Source organism: Acipenser ruthenus, chromosome 45 (assembly GCF_902713425.1).
Source record: "Acipenser ruthenus chromosome 45, fAciRut3.2 maternal haplotype, whole genome shotgun sequence".
Lineage (NCBI taxonomy): Eukaryota > Metazoa > Chordata > Actinopteri > Acipenseriformes > Acipenseridae > Acipenser > Acipenser ruthenus.
The window spans coordinates 8,588,536-8,610,625 of NC_081233.1; the positions used below are offsets into that span (position 1 = coordinate 8,588,536).

The 22,090-nt window shown below is 46.0% G+C and overlaps 2 protein-coding genes and 1 non-coding gene across 10 annotated transcripts; 2 read left to right on the top strand and 1 right to left on the bottom strand.

Annotated features, from left to right (window-relative positions):
- The first annotated feature begins 644 nt into the window (after window positions 1-644).
- LOC117966983 (calcitonin gene-related peptide type 1 receptor-like) lies at window positions 645-14,776 on the top strand. 5 transcript variants are annotated; one of them, XM_059013390.1, is made up of 13 exons: window positions 645-785; window positions 6,910-7,012; window positions 7,361-7,520; window positions 7,935-8,045; window positions 8,423-8,535; window positions 9,104-9,195; window positions 9,298-9,424; window positions 9,633-9,786; window positions 10,108-10,168; window positions 10,382-10,448; window positions 11,143-11,361; window positions 11,720-11,761; window positions 14,316-14,775. In XM_059013390.1, exons 2-13 carry the CDS (start codon window positions 6,962-6,964, stop codon window positions 14,532-14,534), a joined length of 1,416 nt encoding a protein of 471 aa, XP_058869373.1. In that variant the 5' UTR covers window positions 645-785; window positions 6,910-6,961; the 3' UTR covers window positions 14,535-14,775. The 5 variants fall into 5 exon arrangements, with proteins under 5 accessions (XP_058869373.1, XP_058869374.1, XP_058869372.1 ...); XM_059013391.1 differs by lacking the exon at window positions 645-785 and adding an exon at window positions 1,490-1,998 and having other exon boundaries at window positions 7,364-7,520; window positions 14,316-14,776; XM_059013389.1 differs by lacking the exon at window positions 645-785 and adding an exon at window positions 1,490-1,998 and having other exon boundaries at window positions 6,844-7,012.
- A 442-nt stretch (window positions 14,777-15,218) lies between these two features.
- Window positions 15,219-21,286, top strand: LOC117967013 (CST complex subunit STN1-like). Of its 4 annotated transcripts, XM_034914088.2 has the most exons (4): window positions 17,608-17,725; window positions 18,821-18,986; window positions 19,119-19,202; window positions 19,315-21,286. In XM_034914088.2, the coding sequence occupies exon 4, from the start codon at window positions 19,348-19,350 to the stop codon at window positions 20,422-20,424; it is 1,077 nt and encodes a 358-aa protein (XP_034769979.2). In that variant the 5' UTR covers window positions 17,608-17,725; window positions 18,821-18,986; window positions 19,119-19,202; window positions 19,315-19,347; the 3' UTR covers window positions 20,425-21,286. The 4 variants fall into 4 exon arrangements, with proteins under 4 accessions (XP_058869380.1, XP_034769979.2, XP_058869379.1 ...); XM_059013397.1 differs by lacking the exon at window positions 17,608-17,725 and adding an exon at window positions 15,219-15,479 and having other exon boundaries at window positions 18,821-19,202; XM_059013396.1 differs by having other exon boundaries at window positions 18,821-19,202.
- Window positions 15,603-15,674, bottom strand: trnaq-uug (transfer RNA glutamine (anticodon UUG)). The gene has a single exon. It is a non-coding gene; the product is annotated as a tRNA-Gln (tRNA).
- Window positions 21,287-22,090: the final 804 nt, after the last annotated feature.

Genomic DNA, 22,090 nt, shown 5'->3' on the forward strand with positions numbered 1-22,090 from the left:
GTGTGCACTGTGCGCGTCTGTGAGTGTGTGTAGTGTGTGTGTGTGTGCACTGTGCGCGTCTGTGAGTGTGTGTAGTGTGTGTGTGTGCACTGTGCGCGTCTGTGTGTGTGTGTGCACTGTGCGCGTCTGTGTGTGTGTGTAGTGTGTGTGTGTGCACTGTGCGCTTCTGTGTGTGTGTGTAGTGTGTGTGTGTGCACTGTGCGCTTCTGTGTGTGTGTGTGCACTGTGCGCGTCTGTGAGTGTGTGTAGTGTGTGTGTGTGCACTGTGCGCGTCTGTGAGTGTGTGTAGTGTGTGTGTGTGCACTGTGCGCTTCTGTGTGTGTGTGTGCACTGTGCGCGTCTGTGAGTGTGTGTAGTGTGTGTGTGTGCACTGTGCGCTTCTGTGTGTGTGTGTGCACTGTGCGCGTCTGTGAGTGTGTGTAGTGTGTGTGTGTGCACTGTGCGCGTCTGTGTGTGTGTGTGCACTGTGCGCGTCTGTGTGTGTGTAGTGTGTGTGTATCAGTGTGTGTGCACTGTGCGCGTCTGTGAGTGTGTGTGTGTGTGTGTGTGCACTGTGCGCGTCTGTGTGTGTGTAGTGTGTGTGTATCAGTGTGTGTGCACTGTGCGCGTCTGTGAGTGTGTGTGTGTGTGTGTGTGCACTGTGCGCGTCTGTGAGTGTGTGTAGTGTGTGTGTGTGCACTGTGCGCGTCTGTGAGTGTGTGTGTCAGTGTCAGTGCAAGAATGCATTGCGTCGGCTTTCCAGAGAGTCACGAGCGCTTCGAGAGACGTGGCTGTCTTCTCATTCAGTAAGCAAGCCTGGACAGGAACGTTTTATTGATTGTTTATCTATGTCTTTTACTGTGAAAGATAATTTAAAAACAGGGGGACCGGATTCACAGCATAAACTGTACGAATCTGTGGCGCTGGTACTTTCACATGTGTTAGCTGTTAGTAAAGCAGTGACGCAGCTAGCTACCGTAAGGCAAAGGCAGGTCAATCCATTAGGAAGAAAATAAAACGATCTCTAAAGTATTGCATGATTTTTTTTTCTTTCCACTTGTCCATTTGACCTCCTCTGTGTATTTACAGTACCTCGCGCAGGTCAACAGCAGGAAGGACGTCACAGGTGACCGTGTCGGGTTTCTGATTGAGTTAGTAGTGTCAGCTATACTTAAAAAATATATATATATATATATATATATATATATATATATATATATATATATATATAATACGGTGTCTGTCTATCTATCTATCTATCTATCTATTTATTTGTTTGATGCTGTAACTTTTTAAGACTTGTGTGGTAGAAAGTTCGTGAGGTATTAAAAGCTACCGTCAAATAATATAATTGAACCGGATCCGCACCACCGTGCCAGTACTAAAGTGACATGAGAGAGAGAGAGAGAGAGAGAGAGAGAGAGAGAGAGAGAGAGAGAGAGAGAGAGAGAGAGAGAGAGAGAGAGAGAGAGAGAGAGAGAGAGAGAGAGAGAGAGAGAGAGAGAGAGAGAGAGAGAGAGAGAGAGAGAGAGAGAGAGAGAGAGAGAGAAGAATGACATGGATCAACACTAACAATCGAGGAAGAGCGGAATGCAATGAAGATAAACTAGGGAGGGAGAGCGATAAACAAGAAAAAACTCGTTCTGCTGTGAGAGGAAAACGATCGTTTTTTTTTTTTTTTTAAAAGAGGGGAGAGATACTGAAGAGAAACGGTTCAATCTATAGCTAAAGAATATTCATTTGAAAAGTCGGTCTGTAGTGCTCACAGCGCGAAAGATCAAACGTTATCAATAAACGGAGTTATTTTGGGTTGACATTGACAAGAAGGTACCGCAAGAACTTTTAAACGGTTGAGAAATAGAATTAAATAAATAAGACTTGGATTCAGAAAGTTGCCAGGGATTTAAGAAATCAAGAAGTAAACGTGGATTGAAACAGGAGCACAGTGCGGGAGACGAGAGACTCTGCATTACCAGAGGATCCAGAGAAACAGCACTGGGACTCAGATAACTGACTGAGGTAAATATGTGAATGCTGTTTCTGCAGAAGGATTATTATTATTATTATTATTATTATTATTATTATTATTATTATTATTATTATTATTATTATTATTATTATTTGGCAGCTGTCCTGTATGTAGGTCCATGTATCAGCGAAGGAAACGACAGCTGCTCAGTTTTAAAATATATAATGTTGGTGGTTTTATTTCATGTGGATTTTTCATGAAGTTGAATTTTAAGCTCAGCGATTGCGGCTCTACTGAATAATTACCTGGTATTTATTATTACTTAATGCTTTATGCCGAACAGCGTATGGACAGCTATGGAAACAGACGGTGTGCAGTACAACGCAGCTCGGGTTCAATAGCACAACCATGGCAATGATCATTGCAAACAGAATTGATAATTATCAGTGAATCCCTTTAATGCGCGTCATGCGCTTAATTCCATCTCAGCAATGACATAACTGTTATTTTTACAGCATAATCTGTGCAGCAAAGCCTTCTCACTGTATAATCATTACACCCACGCACCGTACAGCTGTCTGCTATTATTATTATTATTATTATTATTAGTTTATTTGGCAGACTGCCTCCAGGTGTTACAGGGCAGTGCAGGGTTACGATGCAAGCTCAATATTTAAATACAGTGTAGTTTACAGTAGATATTACATTGTTTGTTACCGTGTGTTAAAGATGCAGGATTGCCATTTAACAGATGTGTAGCAGCTGAAGGCTTGCTCCTAACTGATCGGCAGTGTCCCTGCATTGTTTAATCTTTGCAATGCATTTTTCTTAACTTTGCTGAACGGGTTTTAGAAGCAGGGGGAAGCAGGTGGCGTTTCTGTGGATTCTTTTCTGGCAGAGGTTCTGGAGCTCTACAAACGGCAGTGAAGACACAGAGAAATCATCCAAATCCTAATCACATTGAGAAGTCTGCATTGCACATGAATGGTATCGCAGCACAGCCCGTGGGAGCCCATCTGGGTTGCATCAGCCAGCTATTTTTAGTGGGATAGCGGTGATGTCCAGGCTGTGGTTCCCCGGCGCTGTAAAATGCCCTCAATAAAACCCAGCTGCGGACAGGATATAGTTTGACCACACTGCCCCCCCCCCCCCCCGTGTTAGATTTAAACTGTATACAGGTCAGGAGGGGCTCTTGAGAAAGCAAACACAGTTTGAGAGGACTCAGACGCTCAGACTTGAACGCATTTATATTGTATAAACTGTGTGCGCTGTGTGTTTGATTTGAGCCCAAGTGAGTGTTTCCGGCGTGCGTTTTAAACAGTACAGAAATAAACAGAGCCAGGACAGTCGGTTCAGGCCAGGGCTGGACAGCTCAGCTCTTCCTCAGGGGGGCGCCAGAGGGGTCTTTTTAAATGTCCACAAGTGGGACGTGTCCCCGGTTTAATCCCTCATCTGTTTAACAGTCAGAATTGGAGCTGGTGTGGCTGCACGCATGAGACAACCGAAGAACCAAAAACAGAAAGGTTGGGTTACAGTTTTTTCCACGCGCTGATTAGCTAAACATTAACAAAGCACGCATCTGCACGGAGCTGCACAGCTCCATTTGGCCGTAATCTGAGAATACGCGGGCACTTGTAAAAATGTAAATATTTCAGTTTACATATTTCAGTTCTATCAGGACGTTTCGGACTACAAACCTTCAGCTGGATGGAAGAAACGTGTGTGTGTTTGTGTGTGTGTGTGTGTGTGTCTGTGTCTCTGTGTGTTGGTGTGTGTGTGTGTCTCTGTGTGTTGGTGTGTGTGTCTGTGTCTACCCCCATCGCTATCATCTCACTGAAGGGTTACCCCCATCGCTATCATCTCACTGAAGGGTTACCCCCATCGCTATCATCTCATTGAAGGGTTACCCCGCTTCTGATTCCTGCTTGTCAGTGTGCTGATGGAGAACAATTGAAATCAATTTTCACAGCTGATTCTTTCCATTACATTGGGTAATGATGTGTTTCATCCACCAGCATCAGCAGCTTAAAACGACGCAGCCACAATGCTGGAACTGAAACCTTACCAGCTCCTGGAAGATCATTTTTCACTGGGGGGGGGGGGGGGGTGCTATACAGTCACATCGTTGAAATATTGATTTGTGAAACAGGTAGACTGAAGAGCCATGAGATGTTTTGTTGCTGTACAGTAGAATGGATGGTTTATTTTTTTTCAGACCCCATGTATGCACTGGCTTGCTTTGCATGGATGTGGGGTTCAGTGGTTCACACGATCGCTCGGGTAATTATAATTAAGAGGTCGGATCAGGGCAGGACTTTTGTTAAAGAGTTAGCGATGAGAAAAACAATCCAACAACACACACACACACACGCACAAAAACAAAAAAAAGAAATAGTATTGTTGTTTTTACTGAGGTGTCCGGGCCTGTGGCTCCGAGGGGAAGCAGTGGCTGGCTAGCATCATTGTCCCTGAAAACATTCTCACAAGCCGTGGGATGTCAGACAATGGGAAATATTTTTAGATGCTGGAAGAGTGGAAGAGGCCGTTTCCTGAGGAACTGCTGCGGTTCACAACTTCTTGAAAAACAACCTGATGTCTTTTTACAGAAGTCGGGGCAACTAATCTGGTTCAATCTGCTCAAAGCAAACACAGACACAAAAAGAAAACCAGAACATGCTGTTTCAGAATGAAAAAACCCTCAATAAGACTCCTGTTGCATAGCGGTTTCACCCATTCCAGGTTTTAATACGAGCTTGATTAGTGTGTACAGGTAACAAGCTCAGTGTGTGTCTTATTAAGCTCCTAGTAATACCAGGAATGGATCAAACTGCTATGCAACAGGAGTTTGCATCCCTGGATTTCATTTGAATCAGCTACTGCCTTTATCTGTGTATCTCGCCTTCAGAAAGGTCAGGTTATTAACACTTTTGAGTGTGAGGGTTGGGACTGTGAAAGATGCCAGCGTGGAGCGCTCTGTTATCTGCTTCCTCACACGCTATCTAGTCCAGTACGTGAGGGAGCCTGGACCTCGTGACCCCGCTCTGACCTCTCCCTGTGAATGGTTTCCCCCCCTGGTCCATGGCAGCTCTGTTTGACGTTTGCAGTCTGCTATTGTGCGTTACCGGACGGACAAGCTCAGCACATTTAGGAAACGTGTCTGGCTGCTGTTCATATAAAACTCAGCTTTATTTATAACATTTCCATTTGACTTGACTCACTCGGAGTTGTGTGTGTGTGTGTTTGTAATTTGACTTTGAAATGCTGTGCGTTTTGTTTGTATCTCCTTGAGCTGATCAGGGTTTTCCTGAGCTGCCCGCAGGGGTGATTTGACTGCATCATTTTGCTAATCAAATGTTAAACCAAGTCATGTGAGGCTCAACCTGAGCAGAAGAAAAAAGATTTGTTTAAAAAAACAGGATGTTGGATCCCAGCATGGTCGTCAATGTTTTGTTTCCAGCTCTAGTTTTTGCATGATGAGTTCAAAAAGATGTACAGCTATTTCCCTTGCATGGTGCAATGTGCCGGACAAAGAAAATGCCATCCAAATGCACTGGAGCACAACAGCATGCCGAATGTCATCTTACAGGAGGCTGTGTGGTGCTTAAAGAAAAGGGCTTGTAACCAGAAGGTCCCCGGTTCAAATCCCAGCTCACTCACTGTGTGTGACCCTGAGCAAGTCACTTAACCTCCTTGTGCTCCGTCTTTCGGGTGAGACGTAGTTGTAAGTGACTCTGCAGCTGATGCATAGTTCACACACCCTCTGTAAGCCACCTTGGATAAAGGCGTCTGCTAAATAAACAAATCATATTAAGAAGTTAGATACTTTTAGTTAGCGCTGAGCTGAATTTAACCCTTATCATTGTTCTCGGCTGGCGTCACATTTACAAGACCAGTCACGTCTGCAATAAAATCAAGTGTGTGTGTGTTTTAACCCACGTTGATCCACTCCTGGTTTTACTAGGAGTTTGATAACACACCTGAGCTTGTTACCTGTACACACTGTGACTATTCAAGCTGGTAGTAAAACCTGGAACGGGTGAAACGCTGCGTGCCCCGCTTGGTGTTAATAAATGCAGGTGGATACTGCTGCTCTGGTGAACAGTCCTGATCTGGCTCGCTTCTACAGATTCAAAGAAAGCGATTGAGGCAAACCACAGCAGGGCTTCTCAGATAATAGGGTTATAATGTGTTAAAGAAAAGGGCTTTGATACCAGGAGGTTCAAATCCTGGCTCAGCCACTGACTCCCTGTGTGTGACCCTGAGCAAGTCACTGAACCTCCTTGTGCTCCGTCCTTCGGATGAAACAAACGAGCTCCTATTGGAAGTGACTTAATACGTTCCTTAGGAATGAATCAAAAGAAACTAAAGAAAACCTTTTTTTTCCCTTCTTGTGTGGCTCCCCTGAGCGCGGCAGGCTCTTGCTGTATAACAAAGCACAGAGTTGGCTCTGGTCACTGGGAAAGTGCTATTTGTGACTTGGCCACAGTGTGTTCACAGACTCAAGCTTCAACTCCAAGCATGCAAAGTTTATAACAACAGGGTTGATGCAGTTCACATGGCTTCCTTCACAGGCCTGACTGAGGTCCCCCAGGCTCTGGGTATCTGTATTTATCCAGTGCGGAGTAAAATCTGGTGTCTGTGTGATTGTCGCTGGGAATGTTGCTTCAGCAAGACCCTGAGCTGAAACAGAAACAGGCTTTGTAACCCAAGACAGCTGAAACCAGGGCAGAAGGACATTGCGATTAAGGGATGCACGGACTGCAAGCTGATTGCTTACAGATGTTAGAGGTGTGGTGCTCATATAGACTCTATGCTTCAGAATAACTGGAGTAGTAAAACCTGGAATGGATGAAACTGCTATGCAACAGGAGTCTTATTTCCGTCCTTGTTGCTAGTGAACCTGGCCCTTTTTCTTGTCTGGTTTAAGCTGGTGTCCTGATCTGTCGTGGTGCTTGTTTCAGAGTTTACTGATGCACAAGCCTGCCGTCTCTGGGAGCGCCACTTAGCTGCACCATGGAGAGAGGACAGCTGCTGTGGATTCTGTTGTTGCCGCTGGTAACAGAGGTAGGGGGAAGTGACGCAGAAACCTGAACAAAATCCATGATGCCCACCCTGTAGTTGCAATTGTCGAAAAACATTACAAACCTTTAGGAAACATGTCAAAGCATAGGGAAGCATTGCAAAGTTCAGCTTTATGGTTAACAAATATTAAAGATTACAAATCATGGTAAATGCATAGGAAAACTGCAAAATTACTGTACAAATTGACTTTTATTAAAACATTAACAAAGTCTAGAATACAGTACTGCTTTTTCGTAATTACACATTGTTACACAGTATTAGTGGCTGGGTGTATGATTCCAGTCAAACTCCCACCAGGTGAAATAAAAGCGTCTCTTCTTGCTGTTCCAGCAGGTTCCTGCGGGGGCGCTGGTGTCCTTGGAGCCACTGTCAGCCGTGTCTGCCACCCCCCAGTCTGTGGTGCCCATGGGGGTGTCGAGGGCACAGATCCTGTCTGCCCAGTTCGAGTGCTACCTGAAGATCCTCAGGGACCCCCCCTACCGGGGAGACGGTAACGACCCCCCCCCCCAACCCCCCCCTCCCGAGTCCCGCTGGGCTGCCCCCCCCAGGGCTAGTGTTAGCAGAAGAGTTTCTCAGTGCATGTTCTCAGTGAAGTAGCGTTATTATGGGGAGGTCTTCGAGCAACACCCCTGTTAAATTGAGTCCGTCCTGGCTGTGTGAAGCTGCCAGTCTCTGCTGGGTGATTTCACAGGGAGGTGTTCTGCAGCGCACCCTACTGGCCAGGCACCCCTTGATCTCAAAGCAGACACCTGCTGGGCTCCAGGGGGCGCTGTGGAGCTCCTGGGTGTAAAGAGGTGATTGGCTTGTGGAATGAAGGACTCTGTCCTGAGCTGGCATTCTAAACCGATTTGGGGAGGGGGTGTGTGAAATAGTTTCCATACTGAACGAGCGCTCCCTGTCCCAGGACCCTACTGTAACCGCACGTGGGACGGCTGGATGTGCTGGGAGGACACCCCGCCCGGGAACAAGGCTGTCCAGTTCTGCCCTCAATACTTCCAGGACTTCGATCCCTTGGGTGAGTGATGTCCTCATCGCGATTGTAATGAATCTTGTGAAGTGAATCTCTTACTGTTATCAATGCGATTTTGCCCGCAGACTGTATACTGTGCATGAGTTTTAATGAAAGCCTTGGGGAGCAGAATTCCACACTTCCAGATCGCTGGTTTATATCATGACTTTCAGGGTTGGAAATAAGACTCTTGTTGCATGGCAAAACTCCAGGTTTTACTACCAGCTTGATTAGCCCACAGTGTGTCTAGCTAACAGGCTCAGGTGGGTCTTATTATTAAACTCCTAGTAAAACCAGGCGTGGATCACACCGCTATGGAGCGGGAGTCTTATTTCCATCCCTGTGAGCTGGTTGTGACTGTGTTTTTTTCGCTGTGCTTGCAGAAAAGGTGACGAAGGTTTGTAATGAAGACGGACAGTGGTTTCGTCACCCGGAGAGTAACCGCACCTGGTCCAATTACACCCTGTGTTCTGCCTTCACCAGGGCCAAACTCAAGGCAAGACCACCCCCCCCCCAGCCCCCCCCCCAGAACCCTGAATGAAATAGCTTTAACAGATATGCAGGGATCTACTATAAAACCACTCAACCAAAAAACGAAATCAATTCAATGACACGTTTCAAAGATATTAAAAAAATACTTCTAGTCGAAACGTTCCAGGGATGGTAATAGGACTCCTATTGCAGAGCAGTTTCACCCATTCCAGGTTTTACTAGGAGCTTGATCACCCCACAGTGTGTATAGCTAATAACAAGCTCAGGTGTTTCTTATTGAACTCCTAGCAAAACCAGGACCGGATCAAATCACTGCTGTGCAATGGGAGTGTTACGTTTCGTTTGGTGTTGCCACATTTAAAATCTGGTTTGAATCGTGATTAGGATGTAATATTGAGCTCAGATTCCCGCGTACTGTACCTGGTCAGTAGACTTCTGTAAGCCAGTAGTCTTCAGGGTTTCCTGCATGTCAGACAGTGGAGAATCGAGGGAGTCTCTTCAGTCTGCAGTGTGGTGAATGCCTCTTCAGTCCCAGCAGTTCTGCTAATGCAGTCTCTTCTCTTTTTGAGCAGATGGCATACAGCAAGTACTACCTGGCCATTACCGGACACTGCCTCTCTCTGGTATCCCTCTTCATCTCGCTCTGCATCTTCTTCTACTTCAAGTGAGTGTGTTTTAAAATTATTATTATTATTATTATTATTATTATTATTATTATTATTATTATTATTATTATTATTATTGTTGTTGTTGTTTTCCTTGGCAGGAGTTTGAGTTGCCAGCGCATCTCTCTTCACAAGAACCTGTTCCTGTCCTTCATCCTCGACTCCATCGTCACCATCATCTGCCTTTCTGCCGTGGCTAATAACCACGAGCACGAGACTCACAACACAGTACGGGCTTCCTGTTTACAGTCTCGCTGTCTTCCTGTGCCGGGCTCGACAGCACTGAAAGAGTTAAACACTGCAGCACTGAAAGAGTTAAACACTCCAGCACTGAAAGAGTTAAACACTCCAGCACTGAAAGAGTTCAACACTAAGCCAGCGATGCTAGCTGCCTGGTTTGCTTGTGTGTAAAGTGTGGCTCCTCCTGTCTCTGCAGGCCGGCTGTAAGGTGCTGCAGTTTCTGTATCTCTACACCATGGGCTGTAACTACTTCTGGATGCTGTGTGAGGGGATCTACCTGCACACCCTCATCATCGTGGCCGTGTTCGTGGAGGAGCAGCAGATGTGCTGGTACTATATCCTGGGCTGGGGTGAGTGCACGCCACGCTGTACACAGAAAACACAGAACACAAACCGTTGCAAAGGTCAAATCACATTTAAAGCCTCCCAAAGCCTACATCTTGAATGTGTGCTGCAGTCCTGTGATGCACACAGAACACGTCCCACAGCTGGTCTGTCTGCGAGTGTTGTATCGGACAGCCCTGCACATTTAAAACACTCCTGGATGAATGAAGCCACTCCTGTGATACAGCCTGGTTTCAGCCTGGCTGTAGCGGTGCTCCCTGCGTCTGTAAATCAGGAACACGGGAGGTTCTGGAATTAACGCAGCTGTTTCCCTCTGTGTGTCCCAGGATTCCCTCTGATCCCAGCCGTCATCCATGCAGTGGCCAGACTGCTTTTCTTCAATGACAAGTAAGAACGATCACCTGTGAAACAAGACTGCTCAAAACACACACACACACACACTCACGCATGCACACTGTCACACACACACACACACACACACACACACTATAATAATCATTAAAAAAAGAAGGTTCTTTCTCTCTCTCTCTCTCTCTCTCTCTCTCTCTCTCTCTCTCTCTCTCTCTCTCTCTCTCTCTCTCTCTCTCTCTCCCTCCACAGCTGCTGGATCAGCGCTGCCACTCATCTCCTGTACATCATCCACGGACCGATCTGCGTGGCCCTGTTGGTAAGCACCAGCACGTTACCACAGAGTCCAAGGGGAGGGGAGGGCTGTTGTACAGAGAAGCGGGTTCATGTCAGACACACAGAGCAGGGAGAGAGGCACTGAACGGTCAAATACACCTGCAGTGATGTGAATCTCACCATCAAAACGGGGCACACCTTGATCCAGTTAGAATGAACTGTGCGCAGGGTTTGGTGCGCAACAGGCTCCTGCTTTTCATAGTGTTCTCGATTTTTTAATATTTTCAATGCTAATAAGAGATTAGATTCATTTGCATGCAGTATTTGTGTAGATGTTCGTTTTAAACGGCACACATTTGATGAAAGATACCCTACATTGTTTGTTTTAATAACATGCTGTAGATTATTCTGCTGTATAGGAATCTAGTCGCATGTGTAAACGTGTATATAAAGTATTTATCTTGTCCCGATTCGGTTTTCCTGAATGACAGCTTGATGCTCCCCTGGGGGCTGTCTGCTCACTAGCAGAGCAGCAAACCTGCACCCCCATTCCTCACTGCAGTGAGTTGATTACTGCACCCCCATTCCTCGTTGCAGTGCGTTGATCACTGCACCCCCATTCCCCACTGCAGTGCGTTGATCACTGCACCCCCATTCCCCGCTGCAGTGCGTTGATCACTGCACCCCCATTCCTCGTTGCAGTGCGTTGATCACTGCCTCTCTCCCCCTCTCTGCAGGTGAACCTGTTTTTCCTGCTCAATATCGTGCGGGTCCTCATCACCAAGCTCAAGGTCACTCACCAGGCTGAGTCCAGCACTTACATGAAGGCTGTGCGAGCCACGCTCATCCTGGTACCCCTGCTGGGGATCCAGTTCGTCCTGTTGCCATGGAAACCGGAGTGGCGACTGGCCGAGGAGATCTACGAGTACATCATGCACATCTTCATGCACTACCAGGTACGCAGCGGCCTGGAGAGAGACAGGGGGTCGTCCTCAATACCGTTTACCATACCCTTACCAATGTAGTGCCCATGTCTGTATCCCATCATGCAACGCTGGCACGAGAAACGGAATCCAGCTCCACGAATAAGTAAATAAAGTAGATGTTCTCATTTCATTTGGGCATCACAGGGTTAAACGCGTTTCGTTGTTTGCAACAGATTACATTGACCTCTGTATTCGACAGGCACGTGGAAGTCGTTTTCAAACTGCTCCATTTAAAAGACTAACTAAACCTGTGTGCGTTTTCGAAGCTGTTCTATGTTGTTGTTGAATGAATGTCAAACTTTTGAACCGGTTTTGTGTGTCTCTTCAGGGCCTGCTGGTCGCCACTATCTTCTGCTTCTGTAACGGAGAGGTAAGCTGTGCCAGCTGCACGTGTTTCTCAACATGTTTGAGTTTGATCCAAAGCTATTTACAGAGACTAGGGGGTGAACTATGCATCACAACTGCTTCCAATAGGAGCGTGTTTGTTTTACGTCTTATCTGAAGGACGGAGCACAAGGAGGTGAAGTGACTTGCTCAGGGTCACGCACAGGGAGTCAGTGGCTGAGCCAGGATTTGAACCTCCTGGTATCAAGCCTCTCTCTCACCCCATCTCCCCCGCACAGGTCCAGGCAGCTCTGAAGAGGGAGTGGCTGCATTATAAAGATCAGTGCAGTGGAAGGCTGATGAGCAATGACTTGCACTCCAGCTACCACACCTCATCCGTGGTGGAGCTGAGCAGGAGCCACGGCACCAAACACAGCACCAACGGCAAGAACTGTCCCGCGGGGGAGAGCGTGGCACTGAAACCTGACAGGACCCTCACCTGACCGCGCAGCCCCGCCCCCACTGTACCCTCGCACTGAGCACGGAGAGACTCAAGCTATCCGTCCACTTTGAAGATGTCCCCTTGGACTTTTCTTCTGTTGCATCGGCAAAATGGCTTATACTGTATATGGGCACTTCAGCACCTGGGTGGAAATCTCAGCGTTGCATTGTGTAGCAATGTCTTTGACAGATATTTGATCCGGTTTTGCATTGATGCAGTGTCTTTATATATATATATATATATATATATATATATATATATATATATATATATATATATATATATATATATATATATATATCCTTTGCACTGGTAGTTAAGCCCCCTGCGTTGCTGCACTGAGTGCCACACAGATTAGTGATGCACTGAAATGCTTTGAAAGGCTGTGCAGAATCTCCCTGGATCTCCAGCGTCTTGTGAACTGAGGGCAGTGGAGCGCGTGTTCTCTAGTGAGGTTAGGGACAATGGCTGTGCACATCTGTGACAAAACATTCCAGCGATGGGAATAAACACGCTATATATATATATATATATATATGTTAAGGATGATATTGATGTTGTTGATGCTATATTATTTTTTATTGTCTGTATTAATTGTTACTTGAAGATTGCACTATAGAAAACTGTCGTAATAATATTTATGATAAATAAAATGAATTCATGGCAGCGTTCAGTCTTCTGAGATGATTTCGTCTGGTGCATTTCGGTCTGTGTCTGTTAGTGATTGTGGGAGAAAAAACTAGATGACTGTGTCTCAAGATTCCCTGCCTCAAGATGGCTTCCCATGTACCCGCATGGACCTCTCAGGACAACATTTCCCATCATCCTCCTGCTCACATGTGCAACAGAGATGGATTTACCAGTGAGCAGGAGGATGATGGGAAATGTAGTCCTGAGAGGTCCACGCGGGTACTTTTGAAGCCGTCTTGAGGTTCAGGCAGTATTAACTTGCGATTAAATACTAATAAAATGCCATGTGACTTCAGATTCTATGCGTGGAATAAACCAGGAACATAGAAATGCACATGCATTGAGTCAGACCCCCCTTCTCAGCATGGCAGTGAAGTGGAAACTCAAACTGTTCTCATCACACTGGAGTCTTGATGTCCCTGTGGTCCTTCGCTATAATTTAATCAGCTAAATGAGGGATGAGTTCTCATCCGTCGTTTTACAAAAAAAAAAAAAACATTTTTGCTTCCCAGTGGAGTGTTCTAATGGCCGCCTCTTCATTCGATTCCAGCCCTCGGATTTCTTTGCCGGACTCTTTTGCTCTCTCTCTCTCTCTCTCTCTCTCCCCCACAGACCCCTGCTAGTTTCTTGCTCCTCCTTGGAATACATTTGCTGGCCAGATGTGCATTGCATGAAGTAGGGTATGATTGAAAACAGGACACCACACAGTGCATGCAGTGCAGCCTCATCTTAATATATAAAGAAAGTTTGTGTGTCTGTCTGTTCCTTTCTGCATTCGGACCCTGCAGGAGCCAGTGCAACCAAACTCTGCATGGCCACCAGCGTGGAAGGCAGTGGGTTGAGTAGCTCAGTGGTTAGAGTGCTGGGCTGCAGCGTGGAAGGCAGTGGGTTTGAGTAGCTCAGTGGTTAGAGTGCTGGGCTGCAGCGTGGAAGGCAGTGGGTTTGAGTAGCTCAGTGGTTTGAGTGCTGGGCTGCAGCGTGGAAGGCAGTGGGTTTGAGTAGCTCAGTGGTTCGAGTGCTGGGCTGCAGCGTGGAAGGCAGTGGGTTTGAGTAGCTCAGTGGTTAGAGTGCTGGGCTGCAGCGTGGAAGGCAGTGGGTTGAGTAGCTCAGTGGTTTGAGTGCTGGGCTGCAGCGTGGAAGGCAGTGGGTTTGAGTAGCTCAGTGGTTAGAGTGCTGGGCTGCAGCGTGGAAGGCAGTGGGTTTGAGTAGCTCAGTGGTTTGAGTGCTGGGCTGCAGCGTGGAAGGCAGTGGGTTTGAGTAGCTCAGTGGTTAGAGTGCGGGGCTGCAGCGTGGAAGGCAGTGGGTTTGAGTAGCTCAGTGGTTGCACTGTATATGTCTCTGTATCTCTCAGTATCTCTGGCTCAGTGCCTCTCATTCCCTCTCTCCTTGTGAAATATTTTTCCCACAGCGTGGCCCGGCATCCACAGCCCTCGTTTCCTGTCCCGGGCATTGTTCCCCTTCCCAGAGGGCCGAGTGGCGGCACTGGGCCTGTTCTCCATGGGAGTGCCTTCCTGCGTTGCAAAGTCTTTCCTTCAGAACTGCCTCATGGACCCTGCAGGGACCCTGTCAGCCACTCACCGGTCCGCACCCTGCCCTGCAGCCGTTATCCAGCTGCTGCTGTTTATAGATACGCTCGCTTTTCTATTTCTACTGGGGCTTTGAGCTGTAAACAGCTTGTTCAGTGATTTTTTGTTTACTGTTATTAACAAATATATTGTCCTGGTGTTACCAAATATTGCTTCCCCCGAATATTTGTACCCCCCCCCCCATGGGGAACAAACATTTGTTCCCGCCTACATGTTTTTTTTTTTTTTATTCCTATCTTTATGTAAATGCTGCATGTACAATGCTAGTAAATGCGAGCTATGTTTGCAGGCTGTTACTGTGTATTATTGTAAGTGAGACTGGAGCTGTCGGAGGGGGGGCTGGGTGGTTTAGGGTTAGGGAAAGAGGTCTTAAAATTCAGGTTTTAGTTGCAAATGCATGGATATAGACCAACATGGAAAGATTACTTTGTCGCAGAAAAAAATAAATAAAAGGGGCTACAAATATTCTTGAATATTGGTTCCTAGGGGGGATAGGTGTGATCAAAATGCACTCAAGGTTTGTCAGAAGGCGTGTGTGTGTTTGAGTTTACAGTCACGCTATGTCAGTCCGCTGCTGGAATTTACAGCAAACACTCCCCCCTACCGGCGAGTTTCCGAACTGAACTGAAATAAAAAAAGTGTAACTGAGGTACAACCAATCGGGACAGCGGAACAGAAGAGCGGTTATTACGGGTAAAGCGTGTACAAACTCTCTAGAAACAGTCTTCAAAGGGGTAGGACAGTGTTCGTATTACAATTATAGAATTGACCATCAATTAATATCGTGCGTTTATAAATGTAATATTGCTGTTCTAAGATTACGGGACTGGTTTTGCGGTTTAATCTGCATGGATTTGTTAGCAGACCATTAAAAAAAACGGGATATTTAGTGTCCTGGGAAAGGATATTGAAATCCTGGGACATCTTCCTCAAAACCGGAAACGATCCATGAAAAACAGGGACAGCTGGGAAGACTATTGATTAAGGTACTGTGCTGTGTGTTCGAAAATATTGAAAATTAAGGCGCAATTAAAAAATACAGTCTTATTTATTAATCTATTAATTTTTTAGACCATAAAAATTAAAACGAACAGCAAAAAAAAATTTTGAGGTCCCACCGAGATTTGAACTCGGATCGCTGGATTCAAAGTCCAGAGTGCTAACCATTACACCATGGGACCGGGTACCTGCTACCGCGCTGCAAAGTACACTTAAAAACCAACGCACCTTCGGTACATGCATTTAAAACTGCTGCAGCGAAACACATCCGTGTCTAAAAAACGTAGATAAATAGACATTACGCAATGCTTCCCAACGACATGCGGGTAATCAACTGCACAACAACACGAACACACACAATGCGCATCCCAGTTTTCCCCCCCGTTTTTGACTGCAGTGGAAGCGATACAAATAAAACATATATATATATATATATATATATATATATATATATATATATATATATGAATTCGCCTACATCAGTCTCACGGCAGGACCTGAAAGTAAAACCGAGGCCTACGTCATTAAAGCCAACACTTCCTCGCTGTGAATGTATGTTTGCCGCTGTAGACTTCACCTTCCAGGTTATAAAAACTAAATACTTGCTTGTGCACCCGTACTGCTTCCTAAAATGAATATATTATAGGCAGTCGTGCGATAGTTTTTTGGTTTTGTTTTAATTCCAGCGGCGTGTTACAGTAACGCAATTGCACAGGCTGCAGGGCTGCAGACTCGTGTTCAGGCACATCCGGGGTTTCGAATACCTCACCGGTCCCGCCCATTGATAGGGCCGATTGGTCTACATTGCTGCCAATCAAAGAGCTCCAGTGCCATCACGTGATGTACAGTTGTGTGCAAATGTATCGGAACACTTGAAGATCAGTAATTGATATCATTTATAAGCATAAACCCCCGGGTGTGAGAATAACACATAGACAATATGCACTTGTGAGTAAAAAAATATTCGACCACTTTGCGCTGTATGTGTTCCTTTTCTCTTACCGTTTCAAATCAGTTCCATGTTGTGGCCTATTAAACAAGTCGTGAAATAAATTAGACAGTCGCTGATCTGCCTGTTTTCTAAGATTTTCAGTTCCGGTGGTTTGATTTCATCCGCGCAACAAATCAAAACCACAGAAGCAGTGTGGTGCTCTGATACAGAAGCAATGGGGTGCTCTGATACAGAAGCAATGGGGTGCTCTGATACAGAAGCAATGGGGTGCTCTGATACAGGAGCAATGGGGTGCTCTGATACAGAAGCAATGGGGTGCTCTGATACAGGAGCAATGGGGTGCTCTGATACAGAAGCAATGGGGTGCTCTGATACAGAAGCAGTGGGGTGCTCTGATACAGAAGCAATGGGGTGCTCTGATACAGGAGCATTGGGGTGCTCCGATACAGAAGCAATGGGGTGCTCCGATACAGAAGCAACGGGGTGCTCTGATACAGGAGCAATGGGGTGCTCTGACACAGAAGCAATGGGGTGCTCTGATACAGAAGCAATGGGATGCTCTGATACAGAAGCAGTGGGGTGCTCTAATACAGAAGCAGTGGGATGCTCTGATACAGAAGCAGTGGGGTGCTCTAATACAGAAGCAGTGGGGTGCTCTGATACAGAAGCAATGGGGTGCTCTGATACAGGAGCAATGGGGTGCTCTGACACAGAAGCAATGGGGTGTTCTGATACAGAAGCACACCGCTGCATTACAAGGAAGAGATCTGTCTGAATTATACAAGTTAACCAATGCGACACGTGTAATTCATAAGCACGTTATGACGGCAGATTACACTGTACCGCACGACGCGAGGTGACGTCATCTCCTATTTCTAGCACGGGAAGAGCGAGGGCACAGCTACCTTAGTCTAGGGCGCCGTCTAGTGGAAGCTGCGGAGTGTGACAGACCTTGAGGGAGTGCAGCTGCTTTCTTTCAGTGCAAAGACCTATATCTGCTGGATCACAGCGTCGTTTATATATAAAACACTATATATAAAATAAACAGAACATCAAATTCACAACGATCAGAAAAGTTTTAAAACGCTTCCGATTCTAATTGGGCAGGCTTCGGAACTGTCCCAATCTCTAGCCAAGTCATTGGCTAACAGGCTACCTGCCTTTTCTGTGTTCAACCAATGACAGAGCTATGCCTCAATACGACGTGTTCTTTGTTTTGATTGGCCGAGGAAGCTCGCGTAGCGTAACGTACTGTGGAAGAAGTCAGAAAGTCCAGTCAGGGTAATGTTGTGTTTATTTGTATTTAAATTATTTGATCTTATTCATCCGCATTGCATAATAGATACACGTTTTCCAAAACATTTAGAAATAAATCAGTTATATAGCGCTGTCATTAATTTCGTGTTTTAGTTTTGACATGTACTATCCATCTCGGCATGTTTTTAATGGGATATTTCCCTGAAGAAAAAAAAAGGTGTATTTGTTTATGGTCTCAATCTGTCTTATTTAGTTAAAACAAGTTATTCTGTTAATTTGAACGTGTGTTTTAATTTTGTTTTTATTTTTTTTTATTCAAATATATACCGGTTGCGAGTCGTCTTATCAAAGCCGAATTCTAACATGACGGTACATAATTCCAATATAGATCGACTCCTGTATCTTGTATGTGGACCAGCATGGCTGTTCGTGTGTTAGGGTTACTGTGAAAGACACCATGCAGCCAAATCCTACAGAAAAGACATGAGGGGAGCCCAGGCCAGCAGCCAATCACACGGGAGCATGTTCAGTCGTGGATGTGAGGCACGGCGTTGTGAATGCATGATAGTATTACAAACACAGCGTATAAAACACGTTTCCTGCTGTTTACCATTCATCATGGCGCATTTCTCATGCTTGAATTATACGTCCAGTGACGGTGGGAGGCGAGCACTGCCAGCACAGACCAGACCTGCAGCGCCGGGGCAGCCCTGCAGGGGGCAGCAGAGTGGAACTATGACTGACAGTTTTGCATGGCCAAGAATCTTATGATTAAGACATTCATTAAAAAAAATACTGTATATGAGCATAATTTAGATCATTTATTTAACATCATGTAAGCAAAGAAACTACAAAATGATATCGCCAAAAAAAAAAAGCCATTGTTGTAAATATTACGGTATTTCATGTTAGATTTCGAAATCTCCCAAGTTGTTTGTTAAGTATCTGGGAAAGCTAAAAAGCGGTGGTGTGTAATTCAATATGTTAACGTCACGTTATTCAACAGCTTTCATTCGGCTTTATGAAGCAAAATGACTAGCCTGTCCTTAAACGAGGACAATGGCACTTAATGGGTTAACTAACTTGTCCTCATAATCAGTTATTTTTTTTGCCCTGCAGGGTCATGTTGAGGGTCCAGGCTTCTCTCGCCTGCTGGAAAGTTCATCTGCAAGTAAACTCCGAGATCAGAAAACAGTTTGAACTCTCAGTACAGAGTGCGGGTGTCTATCTACCCTTGTGCTGCAGCCCCTGGGTGTGTTAACTGCCAGTTAAGGATCGGATCATTGTAAGTCTATTCTAACTGCAGTGGTTAAATAAAGGGGCTTGATACCAGGAGGTTCAAATCCCAGCTCAGCCACTGACTCCCTGCGTGTGACCCTGAGCGAGTCACTGAACCTCCTTGTGCTCCGTCCTTCAGATGAGACGTAAAACAAACGAGGTTCTGGAAGTGACTCTGCAGCAGCAGCAGCAGTTGTGATGCATAGTTCACCCCCTAGTCTGTGTAAGTCACTTTGGATAAAAGCATTTTCTAAATGACTAATTAATAATAATAATAATAATAATAATAATAATAATAATAATAATAATTAGCACTGCTCTTTTCTTCACCGCAGAGCTAGTACGCCCGCATTTAAGAGTTTGTCCGGATGGATTTTGAAGAGGAGCCCCCTCCAAAAGAATGGGGGCTGGATCCCTTTTTCTTTATGTTTGCCAAACTTTATATCAAAGACATTCTGGAACTGAAACCGTCCAAACTAGGTCGAAAAATTCATTTCTATAAATCGCATCCAGTAACCAAAGTGGAAATCCTGGGAGCTGTGGTCTTCAAGCAGGAACGGGAGAAGTTCACTTGCTATGGAGTGGACGACAGCACTGGAGTCATTAAGTGCTTTTGCTGGAAAAACAGCCGGCAGAATAAGGCTTCCGACTCGGGTCAGTCCATCGGGGGCTTGCCCATGGCCAGACAGCAGCAGGAGCTGCAGGAGCGCTCCACCCTGGAGCTCGGGGACCTAATCCGTGCCAGAGGACGCGTGAAAACTTACAGGGAGCAGATGGAAGTCTCGGCTTTTTCCTACTGCAAAGTGGACGACCCGACGCTTGAAGTTCAGATCTCCTGGATGAGGGAGGTTCCGCGGCTCTACAGGAAGTATTACGACAAGCCCTGCCTGGGTTCAAGCGCTGGGAAGAGACCGGGCGACACAGGCTCGGACGGACCTCTGACCTTGAGCAAGCTGGTGGCTTTGATGGTGGAGCAGCTCAGGGAGTTCCTGAGGGAAAGCAAAGTGTCCACGTTTAGTCTACAGGATCTGGAGACCGTGGACTCTCTGGTGTCGGTGGCCTGCCGCCCTCTTGAGAGCACCCCCACGGAGGAGGAAGCCGAAATAGCCGCCTCTAACGCGAAGCGAGTGCGCCACGTTTTCACGCACGCCGCTCAGAAACTGGAAGAAGAGGGTCTGGCCTTCGTGAAAAAATGCTACCCGGTGAAAGTCTACCAGGTCACAGTGAAGGACCAGGAACTTCTGAGAGTGACTCGGCAGATCATTCTCGCAGACTGCAAGCTGCCTCACAACGCTGACCAGGGCTGTCACTTCCTCTCTGTTTTCAGGAGCGTGACCGAACGGTTCCGGTCCGTGAACAAGGCCGCGCTGCGCCAGGTCCTCGACGCTCTGGAGCTGAGCAGTGACATCGTCAGCTCCACAGGCAGCCACTACGTGGCTTTCTGAGGATCCCTGCTTTGTAGAAACCCAGGAGCTGCGCGCGGGTGTGCTGGCTTCCCAATGCTTGTGGTTCTGAAACTCCAGCCTCTAGTCGATGCATTAGCAGAAAGGTTTTGGGATGCCCTCTTATGGGTGGAAGATATTCTCAAGGATTGTTACAAAAACCAGCAACAAACCTTTTCATACTGGATAAGCTTCGATGGGTTGAACGACCTCCTCTTGTTACTAAACTTTCTCGTGTTCAGTGTAAGCCCCAATCTGGTGTTTTCCAGACCAGTTTTGAGACAGAGAGAGGCAGTCCAGCACACTAAAGGCTCGTCCCTTGCATCGTTTGGTGCTGTGTCGCAGGTGATTGTATTTGAGCGACTCACGTTCATTCTTCCCTCGCTCGCCTTCACAGAAAGCTTGGCAAACCGGAATTTCCAGTGTGTTCCGGTATGGACAAGTATCTCCTTTCTCTGTAAATAACATGAAACGTTTGTATTCAGTTTGACTGCACCCATAAAGATCAGGGGACACATTCAATAAATATCATGTCACTGTAATATCATACACCACTGTGTCATGTAACACTCTGAATTCCACCATTTGAATTGCTTCCTTATTTTAGTGGTGCTGGTACTTTACACTTCAACACTTCAAGTGCACAGTGATCGTGGGAGCAGTGGAAATGCCACAGGACTAAAGCTAATGAGGGGAGAGGGAGAAATGCACAGTCAGCTTTGCCATGTCCCCTCCAGATCCCTCACAATGCGGCTGCTGATCTGCTTATTTTTCGGGCATCGCTTTGAACATCATTGTGAGATGTTGCAGCCTCAGGGTATTTAAATCAACTTATCTTGCCAAAAAAAAAAAAAAAAAACGAAAATCTGTCTTTGTAAGCTCTTAACCTGTTTAGTCTACTGATTCCTAACCCTAACGTAATTACCCTCCGCCCCACACACCCACACACATAGATACTGACACACACACACGCGTCAGAAACACACAGATACTGACACACACGCACACACACGCTCCTGACCAGTATTGTTCTGTTTGTTTACACTGAGCTCCTCAGCCAGACCATCAAAACCTGTTTTCATTTTTTTTCTTTTTTCAAATATTTGTGTTCATTGTCCAGAGCTCTTTCCAAAAGAACCTGGGTCCCTCCCTCCTCTCCGGTTACATAACCCCCCCTCTGTTTGTCTCGGCTCTCTCAGCCCCATGAAACTCCAGAGAGCTTTTAGGAGGCTGACTGTTCAGGCACGTTGCTTTGAAGCGGTGCTGAAATTAAAAAGGGTGCAAACAGAATGCTTGCTTTCACTGTGGGTTTTTTTTTGCTGTGTTGCAACACATAAGACCTGTATTCCTTGCACAGCACTTTATACAGTAGTTACCAGATTCATAAAGAGAATTTTATTCTGTTTTTTTATTCAATTTGCAACCTTTTTTCAGTTCCGTTTGCTGAGTTTTATTCAGTTTTTCCCACAGCTGCCATGCTTTCTGTGTCACGCTGTCGTCTGCACAGCACATTCTAAACAGGCGGAGCCAGCGGAACTCGGAACTCCGCGCTCCGTGATGCAATAAAGGTGTCTGCTGGGGGCCAATAGGTACAGAATGGCCTTCAAAAACAAAAAAAAAAAACAACTTGTTTTTATTGCATTGATCCATTTTCCGATTTCCTGACAAC

Excerpts from the sequence above, each read along its gene's own strand:
- LOC117967013 (XM_059013397.1), top strand. The coding sequence starts at position 19,348 with ATGGATTTTGAAGAGGAGCCCCCTCCAAAAGAATGGGGGCTGGATCCC.
- LOC117966983 (XM_059013390.1), top strand. The coding sequence starts at position 6,962 with ATGGAGAGAGGACAGCTGCTGTGGATTCTGTTGTTGCCGCTGGTAACA. Across the intron at positions 7,013-7,360 it reads TGTTGCCGCTGGTAACAGAG|CAGGTTCCTGCGGGGGCGCT; the intron begins GTAGGGGGAAGT and ends TTGCTGTTCCAG. Across the intron at positions 10,169-10,381 it reads CTGCTTTTCTTCAATGACAA|CTGCTGGATCAGCGCTGCCA; the intron begins GTAAGAACGATC and ends CTCCCTCCACAG.